This window comes from Eulemur rufifrons, chromosome 5, assembly GCF_041146395.1.
Source record: "Eulemur rufifrons isolate Redbay chromosome 5, OSU_ERuf_1, whole genome shotgun sequence".
NCBI lineage: Eukaryota > Metazoa > Chordata > Mammalia > Primates > Lemuridae > Eulemur > Eulemur rufifrons.
The window spans coordinates 48,105,135-48,123,316 of NC_090987.1; the positions used below are offsets into that span (position 1 = coordinate 48,105,135).

At 47.9% G+C, this 18,182-nt stretch overlaps 1 protein-coding gene across 1 annotated transcript in view; it reads right to left on the minus strand.

The window, feature by feature from the left end:
- Positions 1–495: 495 nt before the first annotated feature.
- LAMA1 (laminin subunit alpha 1) overlaps positions 496–18,182 on the minus strand; it is a 127,999-nt gene continuing 110,312 nt past the window's right edge. Inside the window, exons 55-66 of the mRNA XM_069467850.1 lie at positions 17,621–17,735; positions 17,258–17,428; positions 14,686–14,837; positions 13,848–14,033; positions 12,026–12,155; positions 10,786–10,898; positions 6,797–6,986; positions 6,161–6,319; positions 5,475–5,628; positions 4,288–4,421; positions 1,272–1,494; positions 496–656 (exon numbers count right to left, since the gene is read on the minus strand). Coding sequence (XP_069323951.1) covers positions 496–656; positions 1,272–1,494; positions 4,288–4,421; positions 5,475–5,628; positions 6,161–6,319; positions 6,797–6,986; positions 10,786–10,898; positions 12,026–12,155; positions 13,848–14,033; positions 14,686–14,837; positions 17,258–17,428; positions 17,621–17,735 — 1,888 coding nt within the window. The remainder of the gene's footprint in view (positions 657–1,271; positions 1,495–4,287; positions 4,422–5,474; positions 5,629–6,160; positions 6,320–6,796; positions 6,987–10,785; positions 10,899–12,025; positions 12,156–13,847; positions 14,034–14,685; positions 14,838–17,257; positions 17,429–17,620; positions 17,736–18,182) is intronic.

Sequence of the window (18,182 nt, forward strand, 5' to 3'; positions counted from 1 at the left end):
TCTTTCCACCGTGCCCTTCACCTCCGACGACTTGCCGAGCCTCACAGCGCACACAGTCGGCGCCTCTGCTGGAATGTAACCAGTGACATTACTTGTCTGCTGTAGAAATTGGAGTTTCTTAAAGTTTTCACAAAGAAATGAAAGCCTTCATTCTCTGCTCTAATCTGTTATAATCTGTCATGATACTTTATTTTTTAAAAGCTCAAAATGGAAACCAAAACACTGTCGAGTAATCAATAGAACATTCAATGTTTGCAAAGATTCGTTTTTAAAAAAACTTCAAAAAAGAGAGCCAATGAATTCAATTTACATTTCAGACTATTTAATGGAGGTATTTGTTGTACATGTGGTTTCAGTTTAACAAACACAACGTATCTCTCGAGAAACACTTAACCTGAGTTGGAAATGAAATCTGAACCGAAGAGATTTTAATTCACAAATGCAAGTCTCCTCAAGATATTGGCAATAGTTCCAACTGAGGATTGTGCCTGAAGTTCAGGACTCAGTCCCGGGACAGGAATGAGGGAAAACTCCTTGTCGCTCAAAGGCGCCGCTGAGGTCGTAGTGCTGCACCTGGGCGCCCTTGGCGAACGTGAGCTTGCGCAGGCAGCCCCGGAACGAGGCGCGGCTGCTCAGGCAGTTTTGCTTTATATCAGCTGTGCAGGAAGGAAGACAAATCTTGCTTAATTTTGTTGACATGAGATCAGTAGCACAATAAGAACACAAATAATCTCAGGTGGGTTCTCTATCAAAATTAGAAGACTATTTCCCACACGTGTGGCTTTCGTGAATAGCAGAAGTCATCGAAAACTTTTAATATGTGATCATCTTAAGGCATAGTTGCGACTTCAAAAGTCATCCAACACGTGTTTATTTGTAACAATTCCTTGGAACATCTGAAATGATAATTCTAACCTAAAATGGACATGAGAGGATGAGCCACACGTTTGTTCCCTAAAATGGTTACCCAGTCCTAAAAGTGACAGATTCCCAAAGGAGTCATCTAAGATGGTTCACCTCAGTGAAGTCATCCAGCCTGCTTGATATCAGACCCCACCTTCTCAAGGTCTTACCTAATGATGAGCTTGTATGTGTAGATTAAGTTTCCCAAGAGTTCCTAGGTATTTGGAATAGCTTTTGTAAACGACAAAGTGTTTGCCACCCAAACCATGTATCTTTCTCAATCCCTATTCTATATGCACCTGAACTAAGACGTCCCCAGGGGCAGTGCCCCTTAGACGTGGAAGAGCAGGACACATGTTTGTACGTACCGGGATAGCCGCCAACATAAATGGGATTGTTGGTGTCCGCCGAGGTGGACTGGGTGTGTGGGCTTTCGGCACCAACTGCGTTTCCATCGACAATCAGAGTGAGGCGGTGTTTGCTTTTGTTAGCGTGCAGCGTGTGCCATCTCCCATCACACAGCACGCTGGCAGCCCTGGGCTCGTATGTGGCTGTTATCCTCCCAGCACCATTGTTGACATGAAACAAGAGCTAAACAAAGCCAACGCATCTTGATGAGTTTTTCCATATTTAAGGAACACAGTGTATTTGTATAGTCAGTGCCCTTGGAGTGGATAAAATCACAACATTCTTTTAAAAAGGAGAACTAACTATGAAAAACAAACTATAGTTGTGAAAAATTGCCTCTTTTTTTCTTTAAATTTTGACCCTTTTACTTATTTTTTTTTTTAATTTCAGAATATCATGGGGGTATAAACATTTTGGTTACATACTATGCCTTTGCCTGGCCCAAGCCAGAGCTATAATATAAGCATGCCCATCCCCAAAGGAAAAATAAATAGCCTCATAAAAGAGTCAGATGTTCACCCATTCCCCAAATTTCAGAAAGTGCAAATGGCCACCTCCATGAGGACAAGCCCAGCCAGCTGGCACCCTTAAATTAGCGCTTCATTGTCAAGGCATTTCAGGACATTTCAGCAGTTACTGGGCGTACTGAAGCTGTCAGTTCATACTAATTGGGAACATCTCTGAGGGGATATTAATATTTACTCACTCCCTTCTCCCTGAGCTACAGATGCTCTACGGCAGAGAGTGGTGACAAAACACTCAGAACGTGAGGGTACTTGGAGATAGGGCCTTCAAAGAGGTGATTAAAGTGAGGTCACTAGAGTGGCCCAAATCCAACCTGACCGTGTCTTACAAAGAGGAGAGATGAGGACACAGACAGGCACCGAGGGAAGACCCTGTGGGGACACAGGGAGAACGTGGCCATCTGCAAACCCAGGAGAGAGGCCTCAGAAGAAACCACCTGGATGACACCTTGACCTTGGAGCTGGTCTTCAGAATTGTGAGAAAATCAATTTCTGTGGTTTGAGCCACCCAGTCTGTGCTACTCTGTTCTGGCACCCTGAGCAGGCTGAGGGAAGAGTTTCAAGTGCACTGTTGGAAGGTTCTTATGCTCTACGTGGAGCTACTTGGTATTATTTCAAGGAGGTCTGTGACAAATTAAAGATGTATATTATAAACCCTTGGGCAGCCACTAAAAAAGGTTGAAAAAGAACAATAAATAAAAGGGCAATAATAGAAGTAAAATATATAATATACCAGAAAATCATATTTTTTTGCAGCTATTACACTTCTGATAACATTTGTTTAGATGTCACATAAAAATGTGCAAATAGATACAAAATTTTTCAAAATTCTTTTAAGGTACAAATGAGGGAAAAAGTTGGCTACAAGTTCCGTCTAGAGAACAGCAGGTTGTAGAGGCAGTTGTGTTTCGACATGAAGTAACAGGAAGAGAGGCAGAAGGCATTGGGCTGGTGGAAACTTCTTAGAGCCTCCCCACCCTGCTCTAGGATATCCAGGGGTCACAGCCCAGTGGGGAGTAAGCAGAGGAATACAAAAACAGCCGGATCAATCTGGGGGGATCTAGACCACAGAGGCGTGTTCCTGGCTTTCCAGGAGGCGTAGCTCTGAAAAATGCAAGCGTCTTCCTCCTACAACAAGAGCTGGCCATGGTGCAATAGAAATGGTGGCAAAATGCAGTGAGGTAGAGAGAGGACCCAAGAGTCCACCAACCCCAATTCCGCATGGCCCACGTGTGGCGTTGCAGATACTCCCAAGTTCTGCCCATAACAACCAGGATGGCAAGCCTGATCGGCGAGGGACATCGGCCAAACTCTCCAGGAGCCGTCCCCAAGCACCTGAGACCCCAGACCACTCCCTGCAAGAGGCTATCCCTGGAGACCGGGGAAATGAGCTCTGAGAAGGAAAGGGCCATCCACTCCCTGCCTGCGCCTGGGTGGCCGCAAAGGGGCGAGGAGGGAGAATGAGACCTGGGAGAGACCCTGAAGGAGGCGGTATTCAAGCAGAATGGACTAAAGTACTGGAAACTGTTGAGTTCATGTTGTTGCCAGCGTGAGAGGGTCATGAAAGGCTGAGAAGAAACAGCAGAGTAGTCACAGAAAAAAATTATATATTTTGCATAAAAAAATTTAGAGTGTAGCAGCACCTCCATTCTAAGGAGTAACACTCCACAATAAAAAGGAATAGACTGTTGGTACACACAACCCCTGGAGAAATCTCTCAGAAATTAGGCTGGCAAAAGCCAATCTCAAGAGGCTACCTACTGCTCCAATGCACATACAGGACACTGGTGCAAAACTGAAAGGGAGACCAGATGAATGGGTGCCAGGGGTTAGGGATGCAGGGGGTGAGTGTGGCCAGGAAGGGGTACCTGGGGGGCCTGTGGTGATGGTCACACATTTGTATCACAACTGCATGTGATAAAATTGTGTAAAGCTACACACACAAGTGTGTAGTTATGCACGTGCGTCTGTATAAATGGTGCAACTGAACAAGCTATGGGATTGTGAGATGCTCATGGCGTGGATTTGATGCTGTCCCCCAGTTATGCACTATGTTACTGTGGACCCTGGGGGAAGGGTGTATAGGGCCCGCCTCGTACCCCATGTAACTTCATTGTAACTTCCTAGGAATCTATAATTGTTTCCAAACAAAAAGTTAAAAAAAAGTATTAGAAGAGAAAGGACATCAGGTTGGCAGCTTACTGTCAGATAGTTCAGGGAAAAAAAATTCATGTGTTGTAGTTGCAATTTTGCTGTAAGTTTAATTTCAAATATATAAAAGAAGCTATTTTTCAAAAGCTTTTTAGGTTTATCTGTTTTTTAAATATTAATGGACGCTTTCCTGACTCCATTAAAGTGGATGATTGGAAATTTGTACCCGAATGTTTCTCCTGTTTCTCAACTGCTCTGTCTCTGACACTGGGGGAGGGGCCCAGCGACAGGAAGCACCTACCTTGCCATTTACAATCTCTAGCCCAATGGCGTCCACTTTGGCGCTGCTGATGCCCAGGAGGACGCCGTTCTCTGAGGAGGTACGAAACTCGAGTGTGATGTTTACATCTGACCGGACTTTGTAGCCTTCTTTGACTGAAAGACACAAGGACAGCCCCAGTCAGGGTTGGGCCCTGCAGGGCCCAGGCTCAGGGAGGCGCGGGCTGGGCTGGCTGGGGTGCGGGGGGCCTGGCTCTAGCTCTTCCCCCAGATCCAGCGCCAACCCCACCAGGAAGTCACTCTGGCCCTCTGAGCCTCAGCTCCCACATCTGTAGAATGAAGTGGTGCTTTTAAAGAAGACGCAGGTGATCAGCTGGGGTCAGGCAGAGCAGAGGCAGTGCGTCCTTCATCTGCAGCCTGGAGGTGCTTGGCCCCCGCCCTGTGGACACGGCCAACCTGCGGTAGTCCTTCCCGTGTGCTGCTGGGATTTTATTTCTGTCATCCCTTTATCATCATGCAAGACTTTATTTTCCTAGTATCTAGGCACCAGGCAAATGGTCATTTACAAAATATATCCACATTGGGAATGAGTCCACACTGGGTTTTTTAAAAGTGGAGAATGAACCAAGCTAGGGCTAAAGGAAAATGGGAGAAGGTGGTGTTACCAGAGCCTGGCAGCTGGGAGGGGGTGTCCAAGAGGAGCCGAGGCCCCAGCAGGGCCTGCCCAGCAGGGCTGCAGCCTGAGCCCGGGGCAGGCGACAGGAAGCTCAGAGTGCCAGGAGAGATGGTCCCCTCTCTCCCCAACCCCACCCAAGTGTCTGTCGGAGCCTCCCTGGCGCTGGCTGGTCGAGACATTCTGTGCTGCTGGTTTTTAATTCAAAAGCCTTTATTCACTTGGACAGCAAGCGTGCCTTACATAAATTTGAGGAAAGCACAGATGAAACCAGCACCCCGTGTTTGGTCCCTGTCAGGAGTCACTCCGCTCCTGGCGGGAGAGAGATTTCATAAGGCCATCTGGATAGCACAGACAGGAGCCAGCTTTTACTTTAACAGTCAAGAAATTAGGAATAAATGAAACATTGAACTAAAAGTTGCTACCCTGCAGCCTTGTCCAGGGAGTGCTGCCTTATCACACACTCCTTGGATCCACACCGTCTAGAGCACGGGCTGATCCCAAGGATTCCCTCCGTGACTGTCGATGATACACACCCAGAGCTGCATATCCACTTCCGTCAAAGAAAGTTCCTTCCTGGGCCACCGCATAGCACCTGTTCACTGCAAAGGCAGACTCTGGGCTGTCCTTGTCCAGCTGTTTGCCGTTCACTGTCACGTCCCCAATGCAGGCAGGGATGCTGTGGGTGATCTGCGCCAAATGACACGTGACAGTAGATGGTAGTGATTACGACGAGAAAGGCTGGGACACATTTTTCCTATACGTCATCGAATTTGTCTCAGCAAAAAATGCATTAAAATGTTACCTTTTGGTTTTTAAAATTTATTTCTACAGTACTTCCCATGAACATCTGACTTAGAGCCACCATTTGAGTATCTTTGATAACAATGCACTGAAAGTGTTTTCTATTATTTTAATGAAATATCATGCAAGACAAGAATGCTGAGTTTACTAACGCTGGATTTTTCTGAATCGTGCTGGGACCGAGTGGCTGCAGGAAGGGAAATGCTCACTAACTAACAGGCAGGAAAGGCTGCGTGCTCTAGGGGACGCCCCAGCACACGATCTATAGGCATGCTCCTGAAGGTCTGAGTTTTGCCGCTGAGCCCCAGGTTCAAGCAAGATAATCGAAACCTAAAGATGTGAAGAGCTGTGCTCTTCTACAAAATAAATACAACCATCACAAAGGTAAAACGAGCCCCAGAGAGAAAACACCACTTACGTTTCCAATGTTCCTGGCCCGGTACTCAGAGGGAAGGCCGCCCAGGTACAGCCTCCCTTCCACATCCAGCGTGGTTCCATCTCCCACCATGGTCACCATGGGGGATTCTTGGCCATCAACCGTCATGAAGCCTTTTCTTTTAAAATACTCTGTCTTGACCTACAGCAAGAGGAAAACATCCATAATTTTTAAGGAATCTCAGAAAACTTTGACAGATGTGTGTTTGCAACACCTGTTCACGACAGCTGTAATAACCTGAAGGAAACCCTAAAGGGTGGCTCAGATTTCCCCCTTGCTGGTGACAAGCAGTGCCTGGGCCTGGTGGCAGACAGGAGGAAGCTGCAGGTAGAACACACTGCAGGGCAGAAAGTGTCTCAGCGTCCGGTCGTAAGACCAAGTGCCACTGTGTAAGGCTCGGTCCTTGCATGCCACGGGTGGGCTTTACTTGCTCCTTGCCAAGTCCAGACACTTCTGGTGTCTTTTGTTCATTCAGCCACCGTTTGCTGAGTGTCTATTCCGGGGTTACTTCAGAAGCAGAAAAGATCGCTGCCTTCGAGGAGCGTGCATTCTCTGGGAGGACACCAGACTCAGGCAAGCTAGAGATCACAGGGCCTCATTTCCCTCCCGAGGACCTACCGTGTGCCACCTGCCATCACTGAGCAGCGCCGGGTGAGAGACCTTGGTCCGGCCCTTGCCGAGGTCGAACATGAAGTGCAGGTGGCCGCCGTGCAGCTGGAGCGTGGCGTAGTCCGCTTGGTTCTGGTGGGCCATGTAGTAGACCAGGCCGCTGGAGGCCAGCGTGCGCATGCTCAGCTGCACCGACAGCCTGGAGGGAAAGGCGAGCTCAGCGCCGCGAGGAAGCTTTCGCTCCTCGTTTTTAAAATAACCTCAAACGGAGAACCCGGCCGCTGTTTCAGCATTTACATGGAACATCTCCGGAGACAGCATCATTCATTCCTTCATTTATTTAATCATTATTCATTTAATAATTGGTTAGCGTGTCCCTGTCTGCCTGGAACTCTTCCAGGATGAGGGTAAAGCAGTGACCCAAGAGGAAGATCCCTTCTCTTAGGAAACCAATGCCAGAGATGCATCAGAGTTATGGGAGGGTCCCATAGAGGCTTCATGAAGTAGCTGGGGAGGCAACTCTGAAAAGATGCTATTTCAGCTGAGATCCGAATGACAGAAAGCGGCCAGCCCCTCCAAAGCTGAGCAGGAAAAGCCTTCATTCAGTTTTAGGGCAATACAGAGTATGTTAAAATAACTTGCTTATGTTGATGGCCAGGAATCCCCACCTGTGGCCACATGGGGCTGGAACCCCGCAGGGTGGAGGGAGGCTGCATCAGTTGGGGGGGGGGGGACCAGGGTCCCAGGAGCACACAGGGACCGGGCGGGGGAGGGGTGGCTTCGCCCTGGTAGAGGAGGGGCTTTGGTGTATTCGGATTTTACCTTAAGCACAGTGGGAAGTCACAGGACGGTTTTAAAAGGGGGAGTGGGTGTGACTTGATTTACACCTTTAAAAGCTCCTCTCTGGTGTGAGGAACAAGTCAGGTGAAGGGGTCCACTCACGGGACAGTCCCCAGGCAGGAGGTGGCTTAGATCAGGTGGTGGTGGGGACATGGATGAGATGAACTGATTCAGGGAATGTTCTAGAGGAAGAAGCAAGAGGACTTGCTGATGGACTGGATTTAGAGAGTGAGAAAAAAAAAAAACAAACAATAAAATATAATCTCTAGGTCTGGGCCTTGGGCAAGCAGGGAGGGAATGGAGCTGCTGTCTGCAGCCATGGCAAAGAGCCAAAGAGCAGAGGGCAGGTCGGGGGGCTGAGGCTGAGGGGCCTCCCCGTCCCCGCGGAGGTGTCTGGTTCTAAGCAGAGGCCAGGGCTGGGCAGGTGAGTGGTGTAGTATACAGAAGGTGTTTTAAAGCCGCTATAACTTAGAAGGCCACCCCAGCAGGATGTGTGGAAGGGGCCCCAGCACTGTCTGCTGGGAGAGGAGCTGGCAAAGGAGACCAAGGGAGAGCGGGCAGAGAGCGCAGGGGACGCAGGAGAGCTCGGGCTGTTCCAGGGGAAGTCGGGGGCTGCCGAGAGCCCAGAGTGGGCGCCATGGCTGTGGCTGCAGGCTGGACTCAGCAGGGCAGCTGGGGTGAGTGGGAGGCTGACTGGGTGGTTAGAGAAGGTAGTGACCCTGAGGAAAAGGCAGACAGCCACTTAAGGCCACCCTCCAGAGGTCTGGCAGTGGAACAGAGCAGGGCCGTTGCGCACGTGTGTGGAGGCAGATTGCAGCATCTCATAGGGTGTTTCTGTTTGGGAAGGTGGGAACCCTAGACAGGGAGCAGGGCATGGTGGTTACAGCAACACCCCTCACCCTCGGTTCTGCTTCCAGGTTTTACTTTTACAGCTTTCAGTTATCTAGTCAACCGAGGTCTGAAAATATTGAATGGGAAGTTCCAGAAATAAACAGCGCATAAGTTTTAGATCGCATGCCATTCTGAGTAGTGTGATGAAATCTTTCACCATCCTGCTCTGTCCTGCCCGGGACATGAATCATCCTTGTGTCCAGCAGATCCGTGCTGTCTACACCTCCTGCCCAACAGTCACTGGGTAGTTTTGCCTCAGTTCTCAGATTGACGGTAGGGGCTTGCGGTGCTTATGTTCAAATCACCCTTATTTTACTTCATAATTGCCCCAAAGCACAACAGGAGTGATGCAGGCATATTGTTATAATTGTTCTATTTTATTATTAGTTACTATTGTTAGTCTCTTCCTACTTTATAAATTAAACTGTATCCTAGGTACACATGTATAGGGGAAAAAGTGCATATAGGGTTCAGTACTATCGGTTTCAGGTATCACTGGGGGTCTCAGGTGTGTCCCCCATGGATACAGGGAGACTACCCTATGGGCACAGACTCTGGAGCCATAAGGCCTGGGCTTGAATCCCAGCCCTACCATTTACTGGCCATGTGACTTTGAGCAGGTAACTTACCCTCCTTATAACTCAATTTCCTTATCTGTAAAATGAAGATGATAATAATACCTTCCTCATAGGGCAACTATGAGGGGTAAATTTGGTTATCTGAGTAAAATATTGAGCGAATCTCTGGCACAAGGGTTTGCTGCTCTTACAGTGACTAATGACGACGGGCTACAGGGCTGTCTGTGTCTGTGGGAGTCGTGCATTAAGTAGGGAGGAATAGTGCTGATGTCCCAGGGAGGACAGGGGTGATGCGGCCCAGAGGGCAAGCGATGGGGGCCTTCGCTCGGAACAAGGACCCTCCATCGTGCAGCAGAGGAGATACAGGGCTGGGAGCAGAGGCAGCGGCTGCTCTTCTTGGCAGTGGACAGACGGAGGAGTTCTGTCCTCTCGGTGAGACAAGTCACTAGCTGAGGTATGAAGAGAGGTCGTGGGGGTGCACAGAGCTTTGAGGTAAGAGAAGCTATGTGAGTAAGGAGCTATAGAAAATAAAAGCCATGAACACACTGGAGAAATGCATTGCGTCTCCATGTGGTTCGCAGGTTCTGTCTGAGATTGGTGGCCATGGCGTTAAAGTCAAACCATTTAGGAGGGAGACGTTCATCTCCCAAGCTTTGGTCTCCAGCTCGGGTTCTGGCACAGAGAAGGCAAAATGCTGGGTTTCACCTGGGCTTGCGGCATGGGAGAGTCGAGAGGGGAAGGGGAGTTTGCAGCCGTGCACCTGTGATACTGGCCTGGACCCCATCTGGGGGCGGGGGATTGCAGCCTAGAGGCCTCCACGCAGCGGCAGCACTGCCAGACTGGGAAGGGGCAGAGACGAGGAGGAAGAGGCCAGCTAGTAGGATGCTTTTAAAGTAGAGACTAGGGAGTGGGATGGACGCTTGTGAAGAAGTCACAGGTGTGCCCATGGGAGAGGCTGGCTGAAGAGGAAGCAGGAAGAGACCACAGACAGGAGCCAGAGGACTGAAAGATTAGGTGCTAGGCGGCTGCTAAAGTCACAGAGGGCAGTGGCAGGAGCTGCAGAATGACAGCGAGCCCGATGCGGAGTGTTCAGCGGGCTGGCAGGCACCAAGGCGAGCTGCAGGCCTGGAGGACAGAGAAGCAACGTGGAGTCTGGGAGCCTTGGACTGCAGGCCTGGAGATGGGTGGGGAGAGCTGGATTCCCAGCAGGAGGGTCCTCAGGGACAGGCAGGTATGGCGGCCAGAGGGATGTGTGGCACCAAGGACCTGGGGGGCCACAATGCAAGAGTCTGAGTAGACAACAGCATCCGATCAATGAATGCTTAAAGTCTGGGGTTGGAAGTCCAGACAACACTCGATCTGGGGCTCATGGGATTCCAGAAAGAAGACTGATGTAGACAGATGCCCACACCCTTCCCCACACACACAGAGAGAGGTGGCAACAGCCGTAAGGAGAAAGGTAGAAGCTCCAGCATCCCTGCTTAAGCATGATTAAAGTGTGTGATCTGCACCAGCACTGTGTTCCTATCTGTGTGCCTTCTCACGCTGCCATCTGGTTGCACGCAGAGCCCCCACCATCAAATACAAAGCTGCTTTTGGAAAGGACCCTGTTGCTAAAGATACCCCAGCTTCAGCTTGACTCATCCAGCAACGAGATGCACCCCGACAGGACTTCAGAACAACACCTACTTCCTTCTGACAGCCGACTGGTTGAAAGGCAACACGAAGTGGCTGCTTTGTGTGAGGCCAAACTGGTGAGCGCCAGGCACATACTCCGGAGCCGGGTCCACCGCACACTGCTCCTGAAAGAGATGCACAGGGACACTCAGCCGCCCCCAGCCAGAGCCCCACGAACGCACATCTCAGGAGCAGTCATCTCAGAACAGCAACAAGCACGGATGCGTATTTGCACTCATTTCGTCTTTGGCTTAAATGAGGTACCCGCCGGCCTGAAAAAGCAATTAGAGCTTCTATCTCTCACCTTAATTCCTCTCAAGTTCACTTAAATTCAGAGGCACTGGAGTCCCTCCCACGAATTTGCAAACAGGCCTAAGGGGCAAAGGCCTTGCTGTCTCCACACGGCCCCTGCCGTGACCTGAGGCTCTGGGAACAGTCCTCAGGACGCAGTGGCCAAGGATCAGCTGCAGCGCAGGCCCTGGGAAACTGGACGAGCCCACAGGTGACAGGTCTTGCAGAGCCTCAGAGTTTGACATGTCTAAGTCCACATCGATAGGAGCAAGGTGCAGACAAGAAAAGCCAGGAGGGAAGGGCCCCTAGACCCTCTGGCAGAAGATGGGGAGCCCAGGGAAGGTGCCATGGCCTCTGCAGGCTGCCCCGACAGTGCCCAAGCCAGATGCCACCACAAAAACCGCCGTGAACTCAAAGACTGGCCCTGCTTAGAAGGTACTGCTTTTGGACAATCGTGCCATCCTCTAGAAGATTAGAGAGCATGCTTTCGACCAAGGAAACAGAGAAATCAGAAGGGGCAGAAAATGAAAAATAACAATGGCTTCTGCTAAAAATGTTTGCACCAAACTGGCTTTTCCAAAGCAAATTAAGTCTTTTAAAAATTTTTTAAGCAACGATGATTCGTACAATGGCTTATATTAAGTACTAACTTTCATGTTTTCCTGCCTAAATCTAAAGTGATAATGAATCCTTGCAGAACCCCTGCCAAAAAGCTTGCTGGGTGTCAGTCCAGCGAGGGCACCTGAGTGCTGGGTCCTGCAATCCGCAAACGCCCGGCCGTGTCATCTACCAGTTTGCCTGGAGAGCCTTTCTCCACCCTGTCCCTGCTCTGGTTTTTCTCACAGCCCCAGTCCCAGCTGCCCAGCACCGTTGTGAGGAGGCCCCACTTTCATTCCTTCTGGCCCCTGCTCTCCTTTTTGGACTGGACCCGACCGACAGCACTAGAGAAAGCCACTCTTACAGGTAACGCCCGGGGCTGTGGCGGGAGCTCCCCGTCCTCTCCGAGAAGAGCCAGCTTAGGCCTTTCTGACAGCAAGCAACTGTCCAAGTCCACTTGTTCGTAGCCAACTGCACTGGTGAAATCCAAAAGTCTAGACACAAACAAGAGAGTGTTTTCAAAATTAAGGTTTCACAAACCAACACATGCGGTGACTGTACAATGAAAATCCATAAACCATGAATATGTTTCTCTTAGAGTAACCGAAGTGACACCCTCCACCGTGACTGGCATACTATCTAGTATATTTTCTTGTTTGACGCTTCTGCTTGAGGTGGCACCCCAGGCCTTTCCGAGCACCCCTCGGGGGTCGGCTCCGCTGCCCACACTCCTCCTGCAGCCTTGCCTGGCTGCTTCGGGGACACGTTCACTCTCTCGCTTCCACCTCCCTGCACGGCGGCCTCAACCGAACACTAATTTCCTGTTCACAGGCTTCCCCTGGCCAGGAGGGCGTGGGCTACCCTTGTCACACGTCCTGTGCCTGCACAGGTCCCTTTGGGACTTTGCTGGGACGTGGCTGGGAACCGCACAGAAATGCTGCTGCCCTGCCGGGCCCACAGCCTCGCACTTCTGTCCGGCTGCATGAATGAACGGACAGACAACTGGGTGACTACATATATTATAGGTCTGTACAAATAACTAAACCAAGGCTCTGGCATCATAACTGTGTTGAAATCCAACGCTGCGTTTTATTCTTACACACTTCAGGGAAGCCTAAGGGGTAGTAATTTCATAGAGAAAGACACTGTGATTGTGACAGATCCAAGTGCTTGCTTGAGGTCACGAGGCAAGTCAGTGGCCCAGCCAGGAGGGACCCTCAATCTCCAGATGCTCAGCTCACATCCGGTTTCTCCCAGGCAGATGCTGGTCCCACAGGGCAGAGCACAGCTTCGGTCCCCTCAGCACGCTCACCCCGGGCAGAGGGTGAGCGAGGCGGAATGAATCGCCAGTGGGCACATGTTAATCCTTCTCCTCCTCACGAGCCCACACAGGGAAGAGAGGCCTCCAGTCCTTAATCACACAGTAATTGTTTTCGGAATAATAATCTGAAGCTGCTAGTAGCCCAATTGTAAAAGGCTCCTTCAGAGCAATGAAATCAAGACATCAAGAAATTTGCATTGGCTGGGCGCAGTGGCTCACGCCTATAATCCTAGCACTCTGGGAGGCCAAGGCAGGTGGATCATTTGAGCTTGAGAGTTCGAGACCAGCCTGAGCAAGAGCAAGACCTCATCTCTACTAAATAAATAGAAAGAAATTAGCCGGACAACTAAAAATATATAGAAAAAATTAGCCGGGCATGGTGGCGCATGCTTGGAGCCCCAGCTACTCGGGAGGCTGAGGCAGGAAGATCGCTTGAGCCCAGGAGTTTGAGGTTGCTGTGAGCTAGGCTGACGCCACGGCACTCACTCTAGCCCAGGCAAAAGAGTGAGACTCTGTCTCATAAATAAATAAATATATAGAAAGAAAGAAATTTGCATCACAACATCTCTATGTTCTTCTAGATGCACGTCAAGTCAAAAATATGTTCAACCCCAGCTATTTATGGATAATCATGTGGAGCTAATGTTCAGTGATTGTTTTAAAAGTATGATGACCACATCTGTCAATCATTCTAACCCAATAAAGTCCACTTGAGGGGACTTCCATGATAGATCAATGGGGTTCTTCAGGAACTTGTAAGATTTTAGGCAATCTCAAACAGCACAATTAGATGCAGATTAGTGCTAGCACTCACCACTGACGGTCAGGAAGTGCAAAAACATACAGAGAGCACAGTGACACTTACTCCAGGTTGAAGATCAGGTTTCTGATACAGCCGTGGAACGATCTTCTCATTTTGAGCATTGACGATCCTTCACCCTCTGGAACTCCCCCTATGTACAGGTTGGACACGTTTATTGTCCTGCTCTCTGCTAATGGACCCAACTTCATTTCTACAGGATTGGTCTCATCCAACTGGACAGCAATAATTCTAAAAGATCAAAGGAGAATACAAATGAAAAGCATTAAATGTAATACAATAACTCAATTTTCATACATAATTCCTGCAAGTTCTTACTGAATAGTAAAAGTTCCCTGAATATAAATTTTAGTGTGTCATTGTGTGTGAACAAAAAAGGTGAATCTTGAAAATTAAAGCTTACAACTGAAAATTATTCAGAAATGAATGGAAGGTTATTAAATATCATTGAATTTGATTACTTTTGGGAGAGTAAGTTTTCTTTTACCTCTTTACCTATAATGAAAATGCTTTTAAAACATTTGATCTAGAGTTCTGGAGGGAAATATACAGGAATGTAGGTATAATACTATTTACTATTGATATAACACTATTAACACTATTAATCTAATACTCTTTGCAACAGAATTAATCCAATATAAAGACAATTTATATTGGGCTCCAGAAAAGGGCAGGGCTAAGGTTGTTCAATTATAAAAATAGTACAAACATCTTACTACAAAGCAGATGAAATTCATTCCCAAGGAGGTATTCTAGCAAGCTACAGCCTCTAGAATTGCTTGGAACGCTAATGATCTCAGTCATTGAACTGCACAGGGTACCATGACAGGGTGGGTGGCGCTCCACATCCTCATTACACAGTGCCTTGCCCTGCAGACGGTACCTCTGCTTCCTAACCACGGAGATGGAATGCGGCCGTCCGTCGCTGTAGGTGCCCGTGGGAGCATGCAGGAGGGCTTTCCGCAGGCTTGTCCCGTCCCCAAGACTGACGTGCACCTCGACGTGGCCTTCAATCAGCAGAATGGAAAAGAAGGGCTGGGGTGGGGGTTGCATAGAGAATTTCCCAGAAAAAACACATTACTATGTGATTTTAAAAATTTCCATCTTAAAAAGATAATGTGGGAATGTTAACATCAGCAAGCAATTCCTTAAGACTCTCACCATCTAACACAACTATTTTAAACTACTTTCTAATTTCTTCATATGATTTACATTCTGCATCATGCTATTATCACTACACACACCAAAGGTTTCCGTTTCTACATTGCCTTCACACTTCTTATTTATTGCTACATTATGTACCAATAAGTAGATATATTAAGATTTCTCTTTTATCAATGAAATTTTAAGTAGTTTCTAACTGCTTATTACCATCCATATGAATATTTAATTTTTGTTGCCTTTGAAATTGTTTCTAACATTTCTAAAAGTGGAATTAAAGGGTTTGAAAATGTTTAAATCTCTTAAAATCATTTGCCACATTGGAAAGAGGTATAACGATTCATAATGCCCCCAGCAGAATGGGAATGTGGGTGCTGCACACACAACACCCTTGCTGGTATTGGAGGATGTCATTCTGTTAGGTAGATAGTGAGGGATGCCGGGTCTCCTAGGGACGAAAGTGGGTGCTGTTGCCCCCACCTTGGTCCTGCCCAACCCTGATTCTCCACACCCAGGGAAGGAGGGAATGCCCCATGAGTCTGACCATAGCCCAGCTCTCTCTTTGCCGTTCCTTTTGCCTGCCCTGCTGCAACAATGAGTCCGGTCGTCATCTGTAGCATATGTACCATGCTCTGTAAACCCATATCTTGCTCTTGCCCCACAATCCTATCGTTCTCTCCTCAATAAACCTCATTTTTGTGCTTGCGTAACTTTGGCGTGTCTGGTCGTTCTTTAGCCATGAGCCCAACAAGAACCGACAGTCTCAGACTAACACCTAACAACTCCTTATTTGCAGCTTCAGTAAACAAACTTTGATTTGCAAGAAACCCTATTTAGTGGAGAAAAACAGTTTGGCAGTTCTTCAGAAGAACTGAAAACAGGAACTCAAAGAAATACTTATACACACATGGTCATGGCAGCATTACTCATAACAGCCAAAATGCGGAAATACCCTATGTACGTCAATGAAGTAACTGATAAACAAGCAGTGGTAGGTACATACAGTGGAATATTATTCGGCCATAAAAAGGAATGAAGAACTGATACATGCTACAATGTGGATGAACCTCAAGAACATGCCAGGTGAAAGGCACAAGAGATCACATCTTGTAGGATTCTACTTATATGAAATAGCCAGAATAGGTAAATCCCTCCTTAGGGACAGAAAGCAGATTGGTGGTTGCCAGGGGTGGGGATGGGGAACGACCATTTCACGGGCACAGGCTTCTATTCTGGCACTAGATAGAGGTGGTGGCCTCGCAACACTGTGAACACACTAAATGCTACTGAATTGTTCACTTTAAAATAGTTAATTTTATGTTATATAAGTTTCAGTTTAACTAAAAAGATAAAAAAAAAAAAAAAGACCATTGGAGTCTGAAACCCATCTCAGTCATTGTTAGTCCTTCACCAAGTGGCTCATGACATGCTTGGGGTCTACAAACAGGTGTCACATAACGGCTGTGTGATCTGGGGCAGGTTAACCAGGCTCTCTGATCCCATTTCTTCCTCAGCACAATGTAGGAAGCAGCATCCGCCTTGCAGCGGTGGTTGTGATAATCACCCAGCAATGTCCATGAAGTGTCTTGCACAGTGAAGAAGGATGCTCTGTTAACTGTAGTTACACGGCTCTACCTTGTTGGTACATCACATTAGCATTGTGTGAAGTCTCTCCAGATTATGTGACATACACAACTTTGAGCAGAGGATAGAGTAAATGTCACCTATGCTCTTGAAATGGGATATAAATATGGCAACATAAATATGGAAACCATCCTTTCCCTCTTCTTCTACTGCTAGTGGCTGTGCTAGGCACAGGCTAAGTTTCTCTCGCTGCTCTTTCAACCCATAACAGAGAAAATCTTGCTTCATGGAGCTGTAGACTAAAGACAGAACAGAAGTTAAGGACTGCTATGTTAGCCTTTGAATGAAGAGTAGCGATTGCTTCTTGGCCTTTTGGCTAAGATCAAGTGTAGAATGAGGAGTGATGACTAGAACATGTGGAAGAAAACTCAGTGCATGCTATCTAAATGAGGTTTTTTTTTTTTTAAAAAAGAGGCAGATAGTAAATATCTTTTTTCTCAGTCACTAGACAAGGAAGATGGGTTATGCAAGATAAGAATCACTGATTCATAAGGGAAAGACATTCAGCGATAATAACCTTTACTTATTAAAAATGCATATTCATAAACAACTGGGAACACACTCAATATTTATGAGTCAGTGATTTTCCATTCAGCGTTTCCCAAAGTCATTTCCGGAGCTCGCGGCTCGGCAGCCCGGGAGCTACTCACCGCATGGGGCTGTCCGCGACCTTGCTTCTCCGCGTCCCTGCCGAGGGCAGCCAGGATGATGCCACTGCTGTTCTGGGTGGCAAATGTGGCCAGCAATTCCGATTCTGGGGACAAAGACTTGGGTGGCAATTCCACGTAGCCACCTCTCAAGAGGCTGACGCTTCGGATGGGCTGGCCAAGGAGGGGACGAAAAAGGACCGTGAGTTCCCGGCTGCAAGCTGAGTCCCCAACAGCGAGGGACACCATAGGTTTCTCCCATTATCTCTTTTCTATCCACCCCACTGGTTTAGATTTCGTAATATGTCAAAAAATCAATGGATATTTATAGAAACTCATTCCAATATCAACAAAAATGTCTCCTACCTCGAGCGTACAGCCTTTTCTCACTCCGTAGGAGTTTCTGAGTAGATCAAAGGTCGATCTGGATATCTCCAGGTTCTTGATACAGCCCACGTAGCTTTTGCTGGTGATACCTTTCCTGCAGGGAAGGACGTGAGAACAACCACAGCACAATTTGGATTTTAAAATTCCATTTTTGAAAGAAGGAATAAAAATGGACCTACACTTATGGAAAACCTGTTTCCATGTGTCACTCTCCAGAAACATCTGGGCCTCCCTCTAAGAACGATATTGACGGTGAGAACTTCAGGTCAAACAAACACTCCCTGAGGACTAGAGGAAGCGATCTGACCTAGTGAGTGTGGCTACATCGACGGCCACCTACATACAAAAATGTTTACTATTTTAAGGGGGAATCATAGTTACGACAATTTAAATATAGTCATTAAAACACAGGCCAGTTATAAGAAAGGCAGTGCATTGTCATGAGGAAATTATGCCCCGAAATTATAATCCAGTCTCCATGTAGAGTGGAACATTTGCCTCCCATGGGGACGAGTATAGGCAGTGCTAGGATCCGATGACC